We start from the raw sequence: 16,763 nt of genomic DNA on the forward strand, positions 1-16,763 counted from the left end.
GAGTTCCTGGGCCTTCAGCATTCCCATATAATCAATCCGCTTCCCGGTACCCCACGCTAAGGATTCTACAAGTAATGGAGTCATTTCTCTGAAGAGCAACGCATGCAAATTATACTTATGTCTGCTCTCTCTGCACCCTTCTCACCTTCTCCCACCCCCAACTGTGAAGTGGGAAAGACAGTACTTAAGGTAAAAAGTTGAATCTGGAAGAAACTATGGCCTTGGCCCTTAATTTTAAGGAAAAGATGCTCTGAGAAAAATTCTATTTTGCTAACCACATCACGCAGCCTCGCCTTTAATTTTGCTAGATGGCATCTTCCAGGAAAAGTGATAGTAATGCCTCCCTTAAGCCCTCTAAGCCCCTCTCCCAAAGACCAGATAGGCCTCCTGCTTATTATTCTCACACAAAGAAGATGGTATAATATGCACTTCCCCAAAAACTGCTAGGGAAAGACAGCATCTTTTAATGTTAGGGGTGGAGAGATGAGTACATCAACCCTTTAAAAATCAGTCATTTAGTTGCCTTGACTTGGAAGCATGACACAAATATGTGCCTTTAGGTGAAACCTTGCCCTTGGATCAGCCCTAGCCTTACCTACTTCACTTTATAGTGGTGTCACTTAACGTAGAGTCCTTGTCTGGAGATTATAATTCTTTCTATCCTGCTCTTATTCATTGTGTGATTTTTGTCAAGGTACTTAGTATCTTTGGATGACTTTCATTGCTTTATAAAACGAGGGGCAGAACTAGAATTAAGCCAAAGGTGGGGAGGAGAAAGAAACAATCTCCCAGTTATTATTATGGTTTCCTGCATACTTTAATGACACTCGGAAGTGATCTCACTCAAAGGTGGACTCTGTCTTTGATTTAGGTCCTTAGAATTGAGTCCAGCATAAGATAGCATGGCTCTATCCCAAATTATGAAGAGAAAGGTTTACCTCCACTATGGAATCTCTTCCTCTATATTTGAAAAACATATTCAATATAGAGGAAAGGTCAGAGGTGAATGGGTTGTGCTTTAAGTAGTTTTGAACATAGATGCCATCTAGTCTTTGCAGTCTGCAAAATTCTTCCTTAAGTGAATAAATGTGTAGGGCAACTCTCCATTACCTTGATCAGCATCTAATACCAACCTGACACTTAGAATTAAATTAGAGAAACAAAATTAGATACTTTGAGACTTGAGGGCTGATTATACTACTAGAGCTAAGAGTGGATTTAAACTCTTTCCTTATCCCATTTAAATCTAACTAGATATAAACTCTCCATTACCAAGGAATAAAGGTGTGTCTGCAGAGGTGGAGGTTCCCCTTGATGTTCCTGGACAAGGAAACCTAATCCTTTCTTCTGACACACATGGTTGCAATAGAAAGCGTTCCCCAACTGCCAGTCTGGTTTTAATCTATTGTTTCAAGCAAGATGGGATTTGCAGGGAATGTTAAGGAAAGAGCAAAATTACCAGAACTTAATATAAAATAAAAGTGTTGATGAGAAATCAAATTTTAAACAAGTTTTCAAAATTGTAAGCACGAACATCTGTAGACATACAGTGCATGCCGTAAGTATAGTACTATACAGGTTTTTAAATTGTATCTAAAGTCTGCTTTAAGTACAACATTTATATCTCATTTTACTAAAGTTCGTTGGCTTACCAAATAATAGCAGTGGTGAAAGATTGCCAATAAATACAGTGATGTTTCACTTAAAAACACTTGGAAATGAAATATTCCACAAGAGAACTTCTCATGTAACCAAACTATTCCTGCGTTATGCAAACTTTTAAAATGTTAATCACTTTATATGCAAACATTTCAAAAGTGTATTATACAATTTTTCATTAAAAGATACCCTGAATAACACATTTTTCCTGAAGATTCAGGATTAACATTTATACTCGTTAAAATATGCTGACTGTAGTGCACTTCTTAGAAGAGCAGAAGACGGTGAGCTTACACAATGGTGAGCTTTTTCATGATATTTTCCCAATGCCAAAAGGTTTCAGAATGCCATTGTAAAAAAGTACAAAGGCAGACGAAACTAGCTTGCTTTAAATAAGTCTAGCGACTTTTCAGTCAGCTTTCTCCTGGATGTTAAAAACATACCAACTCTGACAATTAGTTACATACTTTGTCAAAATAAAATTTAGATTTAAAAGATGTGCCTGCTCTGTGCAAAGTACTATACTAGGTGCTGGGAGAAGAAATACAAAATAGTCCTTGTCCAAGGAGCAACCTGGCTGGCTGAGTGATGCTCGAGTCATCAAGTCACCACCATGATGGGAAACAATTTCTTACTTCTAAGTTTGAAAATAATGTACTTTAAAAAGTATAGATATTGAAGTTGTTCCACTTGTGCTCGGATATACCTTCTTCAATGGGAGTATGCCTTGGAAATATCTCCCATGTAAATATTATCAGTCACGTGAGTCATTGTAGATAAAAGACTAAAATTACTGCTTGAGGAAATAAAGTAGGCAGGCCTGTGACAGCTTTCTGCTGTAACCCTCCTTTTATTGCTAGGTTTTATCTTATAATCCAGATGGCTAAGCATGTCAGAAGTGTAACCTTACTAATTCCTAGGGTCATTTAATTTAATTAATAACATATCTGTAAAAAACTGTATTTTGATGCTTTGCTGTATATATGAGTACAAAATATTTAGGCATGTTTACAAGGGATACTGTGCATCTTTATAATGATCAATTATCACTTCTACTGGCAAGGCCTCTTAGCTGGGTTTCAGTAAAGACCAAATTTTTGAGGTTTTAAATATCTTTGGACCACTTTTTTTTTTTATTCTTATGTTAATCCCCATATATTACATCATTAGTTCTAGATGAAGTGTTCCATGATTCATTGTTTGTGCATAACACCCAGTGCTCCATGCAGAACGTGCCCTCTTTGATACCCACCACCAGGCTAACCCATCCTCCCAACCCCCTCCCCTCCAGAACCCTGTTTGTTTTTCAGAGTCCATCGTCTCTCATGGTTCGTCTTTGGACCACTTCTATTCCACAGATTCTACCTAGTGGTCTCAAAGAGTTCCTAACTTTCAATTACCATGCGTTTTGTAATTTGGATCGCTCTCCTGGGCTCCAGACCTACTTAATGGTCATCACATTTGGAACTACAGCACACCCCTCAAATTTACGAGACAAAACCAAACTCGACTGATTTGTTGAAGAATAACAGTTGATTTTCTTAGGTTTTTTTTTTTTTTGGCCTTCATCCTTCTAATTGCTTCCGTTTATTTCTACATTACACCAATTGCGCTTTAATTTCACCAGTAAAAAGAACCACTCTTAAGAGATTTTAATGTATGGTTTTAATTCACAAACTTTGTCTTAACCTGTTAGGATTTCAGTTGCTTTAAGAGTATGGGGATCCTTATTCCATTTATCTCTACCTCTCCCTGTGGAAATGTGGTAATTTTCAGTATTTGTTCAATGGATAAACACAAAAAAACACATAAAGGAATTCTGACTAATCTCTTCCTGTTACATGTTTACTGATAGGTTCTTTTCTGTCTGGGAGCTTTCTGAGCACATTAACAGAAGCAGAAGTACAGTGTTAACTCTTCTCATAATTTAACCCAAAATGCGAACAATTTCTTCTATCAAGTGTCACCTTCTGAAGCCTGCCTTGGATCAGGCTTAAGCGCCACAATCTTAACCACCACTCTTCCCCAATCTTGGGGTTTGCTTCTATAACACCTAAAACAGCGCATCATTTATTTGCCTGCTCTGCACTAGGCCGTATAAGATAGGCGTCTTTGTACCTTCAGCCCCTAGCAGATGGTAGGGTTTAACAAACCCAGATCGATTGTAGATCGAATGAATTAATGAGGCCACCTAAGTCTCAAAGGACCACTTACTGGGTAGGCCCCATTCCTAGAGACTTCTTAAAAGCTGCCTCTGGACGGCTAGGATCCGAAAGACAATTTACTTGACTTTCTTCCGGTCTAAAACGCGGCTACCAATATCCCCGAAAGAGATTCTCCCACCCGGAAGTCTCCGCAAAGACTAGGTGTCCAGGGGAAACACTAAAGCCAAGCCCCACCCCGTTCCTGTCCCCACCTGCTCTGCAAAGACCGGACTCCCGCACGCAGCTGCACAGAGGCAGGCCCGGAAGACAAGGGCGCTTACGCAGCAGGCAAAACAGCTACGACTCAGGGACTGGCTCTCTGGGCAGACGTCACTCAAGTCAATTCGGCTCCGCCTCCCTCAAGATGGCGATGCGCTCAATGCGGAAGGCGCGTGGGTGCTGGAGCTGCATCCGGGCACTTCATAAAGGACCCGAAGCTGGTCAGACTCCCCAGGTAACCACAGTTGGCCTTTCTCCCGCCAGCTTCCCATCCCGCTAGGTCCTTCTCGTCTCCCCCTCCCTCCATTGGTTTCTCTCTTCCCGTTTTCTCTGGAGAATACCGAGTCGTCTCTCTCCTCAAGTCTCCTAAGACTGCCTTCCTACTCGGAACGTAGCGACGTTGCAAGGATGCGCGATGATGTCATGCGCCGTGGTGGGAGGAGCGCATCTCCGCTTGCCCACTTGGCCTCGGCCCCTTTCCCTGAGAGCGGGGCACCGCTGCTGTTGCCAGGCAACGCGGGAAGCCGAGTCAGGTGTGAAGTTACCCCATCAGAGAGGGCCGGTCTTCCCCGGGCTGCCCGCCTTCTCGTGGTCCCATTACTATTTCGCCCTCCTTTCTGAGGGGCCCGCGGAGAAATCGGAGAGGAGGTCTTGTGAGGAATTGGACGATTTAAGTACGAGCAGCCACTTGATATCCTCATTCTGGCAGGGCGGCACTTCAGTGTCAAGTGTCAGTGAGTCTTACACTCTGGTTCCTCATTCCCCGAGGTAGACCTGCATAGACCTCCCTCTGTGAGGGAATTGCAGCAAGTTGCCAAAATGCGTCGTCCTGTCCTGCGCCTGGCAGCACTGCTGTCACCGTTACCGTGTCGTGCTGAGAGCGTGGGCACTGGCTTCAAAATTTAGAATTTTACCCCCGTCAGTATTTGGAATTTTACCCCCATGGTAAAAAATACCACCTTCGAGTCATTTAGATACTTACTTCACTCATTCAGACATTTACTTTTAAATGTCTTCCAAGTGCGATCTTGGTGGTAGGCACTTTGTTGTGCGTCTCTTGGGACGTATCTTCAGGGAATTACGAAGAAACTTAAGATTCTGTGATTACTAGGTGATTTCTTGGCATCCTTGCATATTCGTGGTCAAAATGCATAGGTGTGAGGATTTTGTGTGGTAACTGGTATATTGGAAAGAGCACTAGACTTGAAATTAGGAAATCAAAGGTCAAGAGATTGCCTGACACTTCCTAGCTGTGTGACATGGCAAGTCAATCTCACCGGATTTATTTTCTTTGGCAAAATGGGTGGAGGAAGGGTGGGATTGCTTGGCCCATTAATGTTCCTTCAAGCTTTCGAAAATCTATGGCTCCATGAAGCCAAAGTAAAGCAATGAGATTAATTATGAAAACCAAGATTTGAGTTTATCTTGTTTTTCCTGTCATCTCATAAATTACTTAATGCTCTGTACTTAAGTTTTCCTCATTGATATGGGCCTCACAAGATTCATTTAAGGGTAAAGGAAATACCAGAGAACTCTTTGTCAACAAAACAGCTACTTAAATGTTATTTTAAATTTTAGGCATCAATGTTAGGTAAGAATTGATTCGAAATTAGATAAATCCATTCAATACTCCTCTTTTTGAAGTTTGAAGGTTTGATTCTGCAGAACCAGAATTGGTTGTTTACTATTTTATAGCTAGATAATAGCATATTAAAACCTGTGGTACCAAAGTAACTAAACCTTAGATCCAAACTTCCTCTCTTTCCAAACCTAAGAGGTGAGGATATCATAAGAAATAGAAAATCAAAGAGAAAAGGAAAATAAGCTAGAGCCCACTAATGATTACCCAGGGAATTTTAGGGCACTAAATTATTATAAATGCTAAGAAAAAATGTCTTAAACCTCTGGTATTGTTTCAGTGGAATTAATGAATATGGGTATCTTAAGGTTAATCAACTGCTAATCTAGACAGTTTCAAAATGTAGAATTTCCAGAACAGATTAGTGTTTCCAAAACTTTAATTTATCTTTGAGTAGAATAGGAATTAAATATAAGCGAGAGCATTTCTTTTAAAGTATAAATCTACATGTAATTTTCAGTCATTAAATATGATGGTTTGAAAGACAAATACAGTCTTTTGAAAGAGCAACTGAGAAAAGATACAGAATTGTTTTCATAGTGTAATTATAATATTGTTTATAAATAAATATTTATATAAATATATGCACACAAAAAAAGACTGGAAGGAAACAACCAGCCTTAATTTTTTTTGTTTTGCTTTGGTCTTCCTGAATAGTGGATTAAAAGTCACTTAAATTTTCTTCTTTAAGCTTTCTGTATTTTCCACATGTTCAAAATTGAAGATATATCACTTTTAGACCCAGAATAAAGTGTTAAAGCATAAATCTCCATATAAATGCATAGTCATTAATAGCATCTGTGATATTTTAGATCTCTAAAGACCTAAAAAGATACTTGTCCCACAGTGTTATTATTAAAATGGCCTTAGAAAAGGACTAGAAATTTATGGGCACTTTTCGTGTATGTATTGTCTTTTTCTCTTGAAAAGTTTCCTTTGAAGTCAAAGCGATTTTTGTGAACAGATGCAGATATATGTGAAGGAAGAATTGGATTCTTAAACCAGATGCATTAGACGTTTTTATGATATCTCATAACTTTTGTAGAAAACAAAAATTATTTTGCAAGAGTATAGTCTAACAGAAAATACAATTTTATCATATGGATAATTCTATCAAAAGCTAAGAAATAGACAAGTTGCTTGTTACTAGTTTGGTTACACAGTTACTCCCTGAGGTGAGAGGCAAAAGTGGGTGGGCCAAAGCGGTGCTGTGTTGGAAACTATGACTGATAAAAGTATTGTGATTCCTAGGTTGTTTTAATGTTTTCTTTAAAAAAAAAAATCTTGAGTAATAAGGTTGGCATTGAGGACCTTTAGTTATCTCAAAGGCAGGCTTTTGCCCCTCAAGGCTAGGATGGGCTTAAGTTTAAAATAAAAAATAGAGAGAAATCAGGAATGACAGTGTTTCAAGCTGTACTCATTGTGAGCTGTCTACAATTTATGTGAAAGCGGTTTATTTTGCCAGGTGTTACCTCGCAAAAAACTGTTGACATTTGACAAGATGAGAGTAGTCACAGAGTCAGAGGAATGAAGATTTGACATGCTACATTTAAATACTGATGGCATTAGGTAAATTTAAGCCTGTCATCGTTGGCCAAACATAGAATCCACCCTTCTTGAAGCCCTAACTTATGATGGTGTTGTACCAAGAGTGAAATATTGATGGTTAGTAGACTTTTGCAAGAATATTTGTAATTATTCAGTGTAAAATGTCCACATTATATTGCAGTTGAACAACACACTTCACAGTTAGCTGTCCCAAGCTGGGTGTGGCCAATATTTACATACCGTTCCCAATGTTATTGGCTACCAAGTTTAGCCGTAGATGAAGGAATCATCCCTGCAAAAACAAAACAAAAACAAAACAAAACTAGGCAGTGTATTAAATTATTGTTCTTGTATTCAGTTCTCATGACTAGGCTTTTCAAACAATTGCTCCTTTTTTTAACTTCTTTTCTTTTAAAATAATTTCAGATTTACCAAGTTTGCAAAATTAGTACACAGTTTTCCTGTACATCCTTCACCAAGCTTCCTTTTACATAATCATAATACAATGATCTAAGCCAAGAAATAAATTTGGTACAATACTAGCTAAAGACCCATTTCAAGTTTCACCAGTTTGTCCACTAGTCTCTTACTGATCTGGGATCAAATCCAGGATCCCATGTTGCATTTAACCGTCGTGTCTCCTCCAATTTATGGCACTTTCAGTCTTTCATGACCTTGGCGCTTTTGAAGAGGATTGGTTAATTATTTACTAGAATGTCTCTCAATTTGGGTTTGTCTGATGTTTTCTCGTTATTAGGTTATGGATTTTGGCAAGAATACCACCAAAGAGAGACTAGACTGTTCATAACAAGGCCTTAAGGCAGGTATCAGCACCTGATTTTAAATCATGAGGAAACTGACTTTAGTTAAGTAACTAGCCTAAAATCACAACGCTAATTAATTGTGGAATTAGGATGGTAAAATTTACTATTGGGATTTCCTTCCCTATTTTGCAATTAATATTTGTTGTTGTAGGTTTCTGTGATCTTAATGACATTAAAATGGGGAAGTGTTCCCAGTGACTTTTCCCTTAGCTTGTCTCTGCTATGTATTGTCCATCCAACTTGCACCAAGAGCTAATCAGCATGGAGAGCTATCAGGAGCTTCTATAGCCATCATTTTGCAAGACAATAACTGGGCTGGTTTGAGGGGGCTATTTCATCTCTGTGCTTCTCTTAAATGGTGTTGCATGGACCCACTCGAACGCCCCTTTTAAGCTCAATCAGCCTAGGAGCCCATTCACTTAAAATCCTCTTTAGATTGGTTTTCCTTGAGAACTGACTTAGCTTATTAGAAATAATAATTTTTAAAACTATATTTGAGTAGATAATGGAAACTACTGATGGTAACTGATGAAAATATAGAGGAAGGAACAGTAAGTAGAAGCTGAGGATTTTTGCTAGTAACTATTCTGGCATCCGTAGCCAGGAAATGCTAAAGAGAGTAAGGCTGCTCCCTGAGATCCTTTCTCAGTCTACCCGTTGCATGGCTGCAGGTTACAGAAGAACTATCTGCAGAGCCTTACACAAGTATGTAGATTTAAGCCTATATCCATACATAACCCTGTCTTTCAGAAAAGGAACGGACATTTAGCTAGCACCTTCTATGTGCTAAGGCCCAGTGCTATGTGCTATACACACTTTATCTTATTTTCTTCTCACAACAGTCCTGTAAATATTATTCTACCCATCTTATAAAAGAGGAAACTAAGGCTCAGAAAGATTAAGTAACTTTCCTAAGTCAAAGCTAGTAAATGGCGGTACCGGGATTCAAATTCAGCTTCATCTGTGCTTTTTCCACCTGACCAGTGGTCTTCTCTTACCAAATAAAATCTTGTCTCAATCAATGTTAATGATAAAACATAAAAGCAGAGCTTTTCTGATTTCAGGAATAGAGGAGTAGCTAGAGCCCTGCCTGCTTGACCTCGCCGCCCCCACTCCCCCATACCACCCTCCCTCCACACACAAACAGTGGGCCAAGAGATGGTGCCACACAATCTTAAATTTCTTATGATAACATTTGAAAAATACTTCAGCTTCCTAACATATCCAAGTAAGTTTGTTGGCTGAGGACCACATATGATGGATGAATTATGTTCGAGGAGCTGCCCTGAAAATAAGTAGTTGGAGAGTATTCACTTTGATATGTGTGTATTTTTTCAATAAAATGCAACGTATGTTCTATTTCTCTTAAGCTGCACAAGCACTGAAGATAATAGTCAATTTTCCTTCTTTCCTTCTCTCTTTCTAAATACAGCTTACTTCTGCATAATATGCTCATCTTTGTGCACAAAATTGGCTAAGGAACTGCCTTTTGACTGGTTCTGTGGATTCCCTCAGTCATTATTACAACTAACCCAGCCTCTAGCCTCCTCATAAAGAACACTTATCCAGTTCTGCTCTTGATTCCATTCTACCGCACCCCTCAGGGTTCAGGAATTTCTCTTTTCGAGACTGCAACATGAGGCCTAAGGCTTCTTCTTGAATTTCCACAGGAGCCATTTACTCATGGAGGTTGGAAGCTGCTCTGCAGGGTGAGACACTAGATGCAGAGAGATAATTTATAGGCACAGAGGTGCTACAGGGACTCCAGCTTGACTTAATTTAACTCTGCTCCAGCATTTACGGTTTTCTCTATATATCATTTCTTAGCAATACCGTATCTTTTATTCCCAGTAGGAGGCATAACACTTTCTTAACGTCCCTGCTTACTGAATGAGTCAAGGTTATATCAAGGTCTTCACACTACCCTGACATCTAAGTTCTATTGGGCGTCTAGCCATTTATCAAAATTCATCTACAGCTTTCTTTTTTCATGGCACACAGTCATGCTGGCATCTATTGAACCTACTTCTGGTTGGCTAAAGAACTGCCTTTTGACTGCCCCCTTGGTCTCCTTAAAGGCAAAGTTAAGCCACCCTGATTTCTAACCGATGGAGATGCTCACAGCTTCTGCTTCTCAATCCTTTGCCCTCTAGGCCAGCACACCAGCTAGCATGCAGGTCTGTCAGTTTCTCCTTTGCATTCCTGTCCTGATGTTCTGGCTGGGACTCACTATAGACCTGGGCAAGTCCACTGTTGACAGAGTCTTGAATGAATGTCTTTGGTTCCACTGCTTCTTATCCCAGGTTTTTAAGATGATAGTTGTAGATTTTTCATTAAGGGTATTTGAAAGCATAACATAAAATAACAAATCTCACCTTGCAAAACATTTTCAAGTAGAATCTGTTATTTTCTATAATATTCTAATGTTCTAATATAACACTTTGTAATCTCCAAAATGCTTCACATATTCTTTTAATCTTGAGTGCAGCATACCAAGTTTCACTATTTAGTCATCTAAAATTTTGACTCACTGATTACATTCTCATTGTGTCTTCCAGTTTTTTTAACCAGTTGTAATGATGACGAATCTAAGTAAACATCAGTATTCTTTAAAGTTTTAGTTCAATGGATGTTATTTTCATGTTTGTATTGAAATCATTTAGTGTTATTATAAACACAATTGTTATTATAAACACAATAATGATGGAAGAGGTGATACCAGCACACATTTATGCTTACCATGTACCAAGCATGGTCTTAAGCACTTGACATGCATTAGCTTATTTAATCATCACAACGCAATGAGGTTTGTGCCAATATGAACCCCATTTTGTTGATTAGAATAGTAAGAGGTTAAATGACTCACCCAAGGTCACATAGCTAGCAAATGTTAGAGCCAAGATATAAACCCTGGGAGCCTGATTCCAAAGTCTATACCCTAACTGTAGTAAAATGCCATTAAATTCTGAAACAAATTACCCATGATAATATGCCGATAACTGCCTTGCAACTTTTAAATCCGTTCCATGAAAGCCACTTATGTATCTTGCCATGGTCACATGCAGAGTAGAAATTATAAATCATCCTTTGTTGTCACTGTTCCTACCCTCTTGTTTGGCTCGATGAATTATGAAGAAGGAGCAAAGCTGTCTTGTAAATTTATCTCCATGTCTCTATTTGGCTACTGCCGCTAGGATTACTGTGTGTAAAATAAGGGCTTTAAATGCATGAGTCCCAAGGTGCATGTAGGAAGTTCTGTTTACACACAGTCTATAGCTAAAAGGTCAACCTGTGCACAGCCCTGCAGTCAGAGGGGAGGTGGTGAGTGCTGAAGCTGATGGATGACCAAGGGACCACTATCTAGGGTCTAGTTGGGATTTATGGCAAGAGTACTTTCTTCAAAAGTAGCAGAGGTGCAAAGTGGGAAAATGGGAGAGATGAAAGTAATTAGTGTTGTGGGCCATTTCTGCAAGTGATAAGTGAGAATTTATGCTAAAAGATCCTCATTCCAAGGAGTTTTTAAAGGGGTCTCTAATTCAGTAATTGAATTAAAGTGAATTGTTTCCCCTTAGTACATCAGTTAGGATGCTGTTAAGGCTTTAAAATGAGCAACATTGAACAGAATTTATTTTATATACCAAATAAAGGGCTCCTCATGACCTTTTCCTAATACTCCCCATGAACAAAGACTGCATGGGCCATTCTACTTTATAGTCATTCAGGCCCACACTTTCCTCACTATGTTACCTTGGGCCCCTTTTAGGAAGTGGGAGAATGTAATGGAAAAGGTATATGGAGCTGTTTACTCAAATCCCTGATTTGGATTCCTGTCCTCCCATGGGGAGAATGGGCTAAGCAGCCAGTTCATAAATTTGCTGGAAGAGAGAAGAGGTCTCTTGAGAGGGGGTTAAGTGTGCAGGATGAGAGTGGAGTCCCAAGGGAGATGTTAAGGACCAGACCATGTGGAGCCCTTGCCAGTTCTGGGGAGAGAGCCAGCTTGGCCCTCTGTGGATACTAGTTACCTGCCCATCTTGGTTGTGAAGGAAAATCCTTCTCTGCAGCAGGCAACTTTGGCTTCTCCAATGGCTGGCAACTTTCCAGCCACCCCCATGCCACCAAGCTGTGAAATGCAGTAACCTAGAGAAGCAAGTGTCTAGAGAATAAGCAATCACATGAACATTATACTTGTCATTTTAAAGTTTACTGGCCCCTTCCTAAGAGGAAGTGTGATAAAGCAGAAGGTACATGACTCTTGGGATCAGTTAGGCCTGGTTGTACCAGCTGTGTGATGCCAGGCAAGTTATCTGACCTCACTAAACTTTAGTTTTCTCATCTGTAAGGTATTCATAATAATGCCTTGTAGGAATATGTGGATTCAAGATCCTGCCATATATATGTGGCTCTTCCCAAAAGTCCTTTTGCCAGTGCATAGCACCTAGTGGGTCCTTCATGCTGGATGATGATTATTTCTTCAATAACATATATTTCTACTCAGTGAACTTCCTCTCCTCTACTCTTATCAATCTTCATAATCTTTGATTCCCCCATCACCACACTTTCCTACCCTTCTATCCCCCCCTCCCCAAAATCAGTCTCATCAGATTAATCCCCTTAAAGCAGCACTCTAATTATGGTTTTCCCCTTGCTCAGCAACCTTCGGGGGCCTCTGAGGAAATGTAGTCCCCTTAGAGCTCTACATTCAAGACTTTCCACAGTCTGGATCCAAAACATTTCTCTAGGCGATTGCTATCTTACATGGATCCTTTGCCTTGGTGTTCATAGCATTTCCAAGTTTGCTCAGAGCTCTTCCCTTTTACCTCTTTGTTAATTCCACTGTCTCTTCTTGGAAAGGCCTTTTTTCCCATTCTTATTTATCTGTATTCCACCATTTTTAAAAAATGAAACAAAAACACACAATTCCGGACTTCAAGTTATATTACAAAGCTATAGTGATCAAAAAAGTGTGGTACTGGCACAAAAATAGACACATAGATCAATGGAACAGAATAGAAAACCCAGAAATGAATCCACAACTCTATGGTCACTTAGTCTTTGACAAAGCAGGAAAGAACATCCAATGGAAAAAAGACCATCTCTTCAACAAATGGTGCTGGGAAAACTGGACCACAACATGGAAAAAAAAGAAAAGAAACTGGACCACTTTCTTACACCATACACAAAAATAAATTCAAAATGGATTAAAGAGCTAGATGTAAGACTTGAAACCCCACAAAAACCCTAGAGGAGAACACAGGCAGTAACCTCTTTGACATTGACTGTAGCAACTTTTTCTAGATATGTCTCCTGAGGCAAGGTAAACAAAAGCAAAAATAAACTATTGGGACTTCAAAATAAAAAGATTCTGCACAGAAAAGGAAACAATCAACCAACCTTTGGAATGGGAGAAGATATTTCCAAATGACATTTCTGATAAAGAGTTAGTATCCAAAATATATAAAGAACTTACGAAATTCAACACCCAAAAAATAATCCAATTAAAAAATGGGCAGAAGACATGAATAGACATTTTTCCAAAGAATACATATAGATGGCCAACAAACACATGAAAAAATGCTCAACATCACTGAGCATCAGGGAAATACAAATCAGAACTACAATGAGATACCACCTCAGACTTGTCAGAATGGCTGAAATCAACAACACAAAAAACAACAGGTGTTGGTGAGGATGCGGAGAAAGGGGAACCCTTGACTGTTGGTGGGGATCCAAACTGGTGCAGCCACTGTGGAAAACAGTATGGTGGTGCCTCAAAAAGTTAAAAATAGAACTACATTACGACCAGCAATTGCACTACTAGGGATTTACCCAAAGAATACAAAAATAGTAATTCAAAGGGATTCATGCACCCCGATGTTTATAGCAGCATTATCTACAACAGCCAAATTATGGAAACAGCCCAAGTGTCCATCAACTGATGAATGGATAAAGAAAAAGTGATATATATGGAGTGGAATATTACTCAACCTTCAAAAAGAATGCAGTGACATGGTTGGAGCTAGAGTGTATTATGCTAAGCAAAATAAGTCAGTCAGAGAAAGACAAAGATATGATTTCACTCATATGTGGAACTTAAGAAACAAAACAAACGAGAAAAGGGTGAAAAAAAGAGAGAAAGGCAAACCAAAAAATAGACTCTTAACTATAGAGAAAAACTGATGGTTACCGGTGCGGGTGTGGGGGGATGGGTGAAATAGATGATGGGAATTAAGGAATACACTTGTCATGATGAGCACTAGGTGATGTATGGAAGTGTTGAATCACTATATCGTACATCTGAAACTAATATTATCCTGTATATTAGCTAACTGGAATTTACAGCAACAACAACAATAACAACAGAACTTCTCTATTGGTTCCAGAAAACTTTGTTCTGAAGTTGGAAATGATTGCTCCCATTTTGAAATTTTATAGGACTTTGTACCTTCCTTATAGAAATTAATACATCCTTCCTTATATTCTCTCTCTGTTTATAGGCATTTGCTTTAGGACAGATGGAGAGCGTGCTCTTTTTTTATTTAGACCTTTTTTGAACACTCCAGCAGGAAATGACTTATAATTAATACCAGGGTTCCATAGGTGCAGCCTTAGGCTGCCACTCAGCAGGCAGATCTTACCAGAAGTATGTTCATGGAAACCTCCACCAGTCATAAAAGCTGAGGAGGGAAGGATTTTTCCTGTTGAGCCTTGGCTATGATAACTGTATGTGTGAGAAAGTGAGTTATTACTTAAATCTTTGGCATAATAATTCCTGTAACAGAAAGAGCTCAATAATTACTGGAGTGAATGAATTCAGTGAAAAGTAAAGCCAAGGAGGTAAGACAAGAGAAAGTGCATACCATTGGCATTTAGCCTATTGTTGAATTTAAACTGTACATTTTTATGTATATTTTTATGTATCTAATTTTAGAAGATGTTCAGTGTTTGCTGCAGTTCATAAATGATCTTATTATTGCCCTAACTATCCAGATATTTATAAGTGATTGGAAGATAATACCAATTTTATTTCAGTGATTTTTCCAAGAAGGCTGCTGTAATTTCCAACTTGTTGCTATAACTGACTTTTATTGATACTCTAGCTTTAAATTTATTTTTCACAGGCATATATACTGCATTATACTGCAGTTTGCTACTTCTGTATATCACATTAAAGTTTGTTACCTCTGTATATAGAAAAGTATAGACATACTCAGGATTAAGATGAGAAGATTTTATTTTGAGCATAGTTGTGCCTCAATACTGTCTGGTTCACAAGAACTGATGTTGTGTTTTCTAATATTATAAATCAAGAGTTCATGCAACTCGTGAAGGAAATAAAAAGCTCATTTATTGTATCAACATTGCCTTTTTTCTTAATTGTCCATCTTAAGTCCTTTTAAAGCAATCTGTCAAACTATGCCTAGTACCTTTGCTATATTGATCTTGGTATGCCCTACGTAGATAAATAGCCTTAGGTCCCACTGCACTATTAAACTATTTAGACAGTGAAGCCATTCGTTAGCTTACAATTTAATGCTGTTTCATTTTTCTTTGCACCATAGTAAGAGTAGAGCAGTGTGATTCAAGCAGAATTTAAATCTATATTACAAAGAGCTTGTATTTTCTTCTTTTTAAAGTGACCAGTAGTATTTTAGTAGTTGATCAGGAAAGTTTTATTGTTATATTTGTTACCAATTTATCCTTTACATTTTTAATAAACCTTAAATCAACCCAGCATAATCATAGAACTGTTACAGAATGTCATGTCTGTTAAAAGGGGTTGGATTGAAGCATCTTCCAGATAAGTCCGTGACTACAGTTGCCAGACATCTTGTTAAATCAGGGACCAGTAATACCCATAAATCTTTAAAATATCTTGCAAATTCCAATGTTTTGGCATCCATATGACATCTCCCACATTGTTTTTCACATTCTAAAGCGGAAGAGAAATTCTTTAGCAGACCATGTGTCCTTAATTTTGATTAGAAATATATTAACATATCTATGACTCAGCTAGAGACACAGCTTATGCTCTAGTCTTATTTTTCTGTCTAAATAGCAGACCTTGGAGTCAGACTTCGATACCTGTCTTCCTGAAGGCCAATGCCCACCTTTATATTTGGAGATAGGGTCATCCAGCTTCCATTTGGACCACATGTTAGGAGGGCTGGGGAGAGAAAGGAGTGGATCTTCAAAAAGGAGTGGATCTTCAAAAAGGAGTAACAAGGCCATGACTACTGATAGGATTACTACCAGCTGAAGAGCACTTAAATTTGTGTCTTCTTTAGCAAGATCATCAAGAAAAGCATGTAAATTGGGAAAAATAATTTTTAAAAATCAAGGGTTTTTAACCCTCTATAGGTTCAAACTCGAGAAGAGAGCCCAGAGTTGATGAATATGAAAAAGAGACAGAGATGGGAGAAAAGTTACTGGAATGTGAGTGTGAATCTAGGGATTTCAAGGGGGTAGAGGATTTCAAAGACGCAATGAGGAGCAAGATAGTGGTATGGTACAATAACGACTAAAAATTATCCGCTGGAATGTACAATTGGTATGTCACTAAAGATATAAGCAACTACAGCTTTAGAAGAGTTACTGGTGCTGAAGATTAATTACAGTGAGACAAGAGGTGAGGAAGTGAGGATTGTTGTTTTGAGGAGCCTGAGTGAGAAG

At 38.7% G+C, this 16,763-nt stretch overlaps 1 protein-coding gene and 1 long non-coding RNA gene across 2 annotated transcripts in view; one reads left to right on the top strand and one right to left on the bottom strand.

Annotated features, from left to right (window-relative positions):
- Positions 1-4,208, bottom strand: part of LOC129046395 (uncharacterized) — a 68,398-nt gene extending 64,190 nt beyond the window's left edge. Inside the window, exon 1 of the long non-coding RNA XR_008507584.2 lies at positions 4,076-4,208. This is a non-coding gene — a long non-coding RNA (uncharacterized LOC129046395). The remainder of the gene's footprint in view (positions 1-4,075) is intronic.
- The window catches only part of WARS2 (tryptophanyl tRNA synthetase 2, mitochondrial), a 96,084-nt gene continuing 83,444 nt past the window's right edge, over positions 4,124-16,763 (top strand). The window contains exon 1 of the mRNA XM_045896843.3: positions 4,124-4,317. Coding sequence (XP_045752799.1) covers positions 4,228-4,317 — 90 coding nt within the window. The 5' untranslated portion in view covers positions 4,124-4,227. The remainder of the gene's footprint in view (positions 4,318-16,763) is intronic.

The sequence above is a fragment of the Mirounga angustirostris genome, unplaced genomic scaffold (assembly GCF_029215605.1).
Source record: "Mirounga angustirostris isolate CCGP_5_RB_7025 unplaced genomic scaffold, mMirAng1.0.hap1 SCAF_4, whole genome shotgun sequence".
In the NCBI taxonomy this organism is placed as follows: Eukaryota; Metazoa; Chordata; class Mammalia; order Carnivora; family Phocidae; genus Mirounga; species Mirounga angustirostris.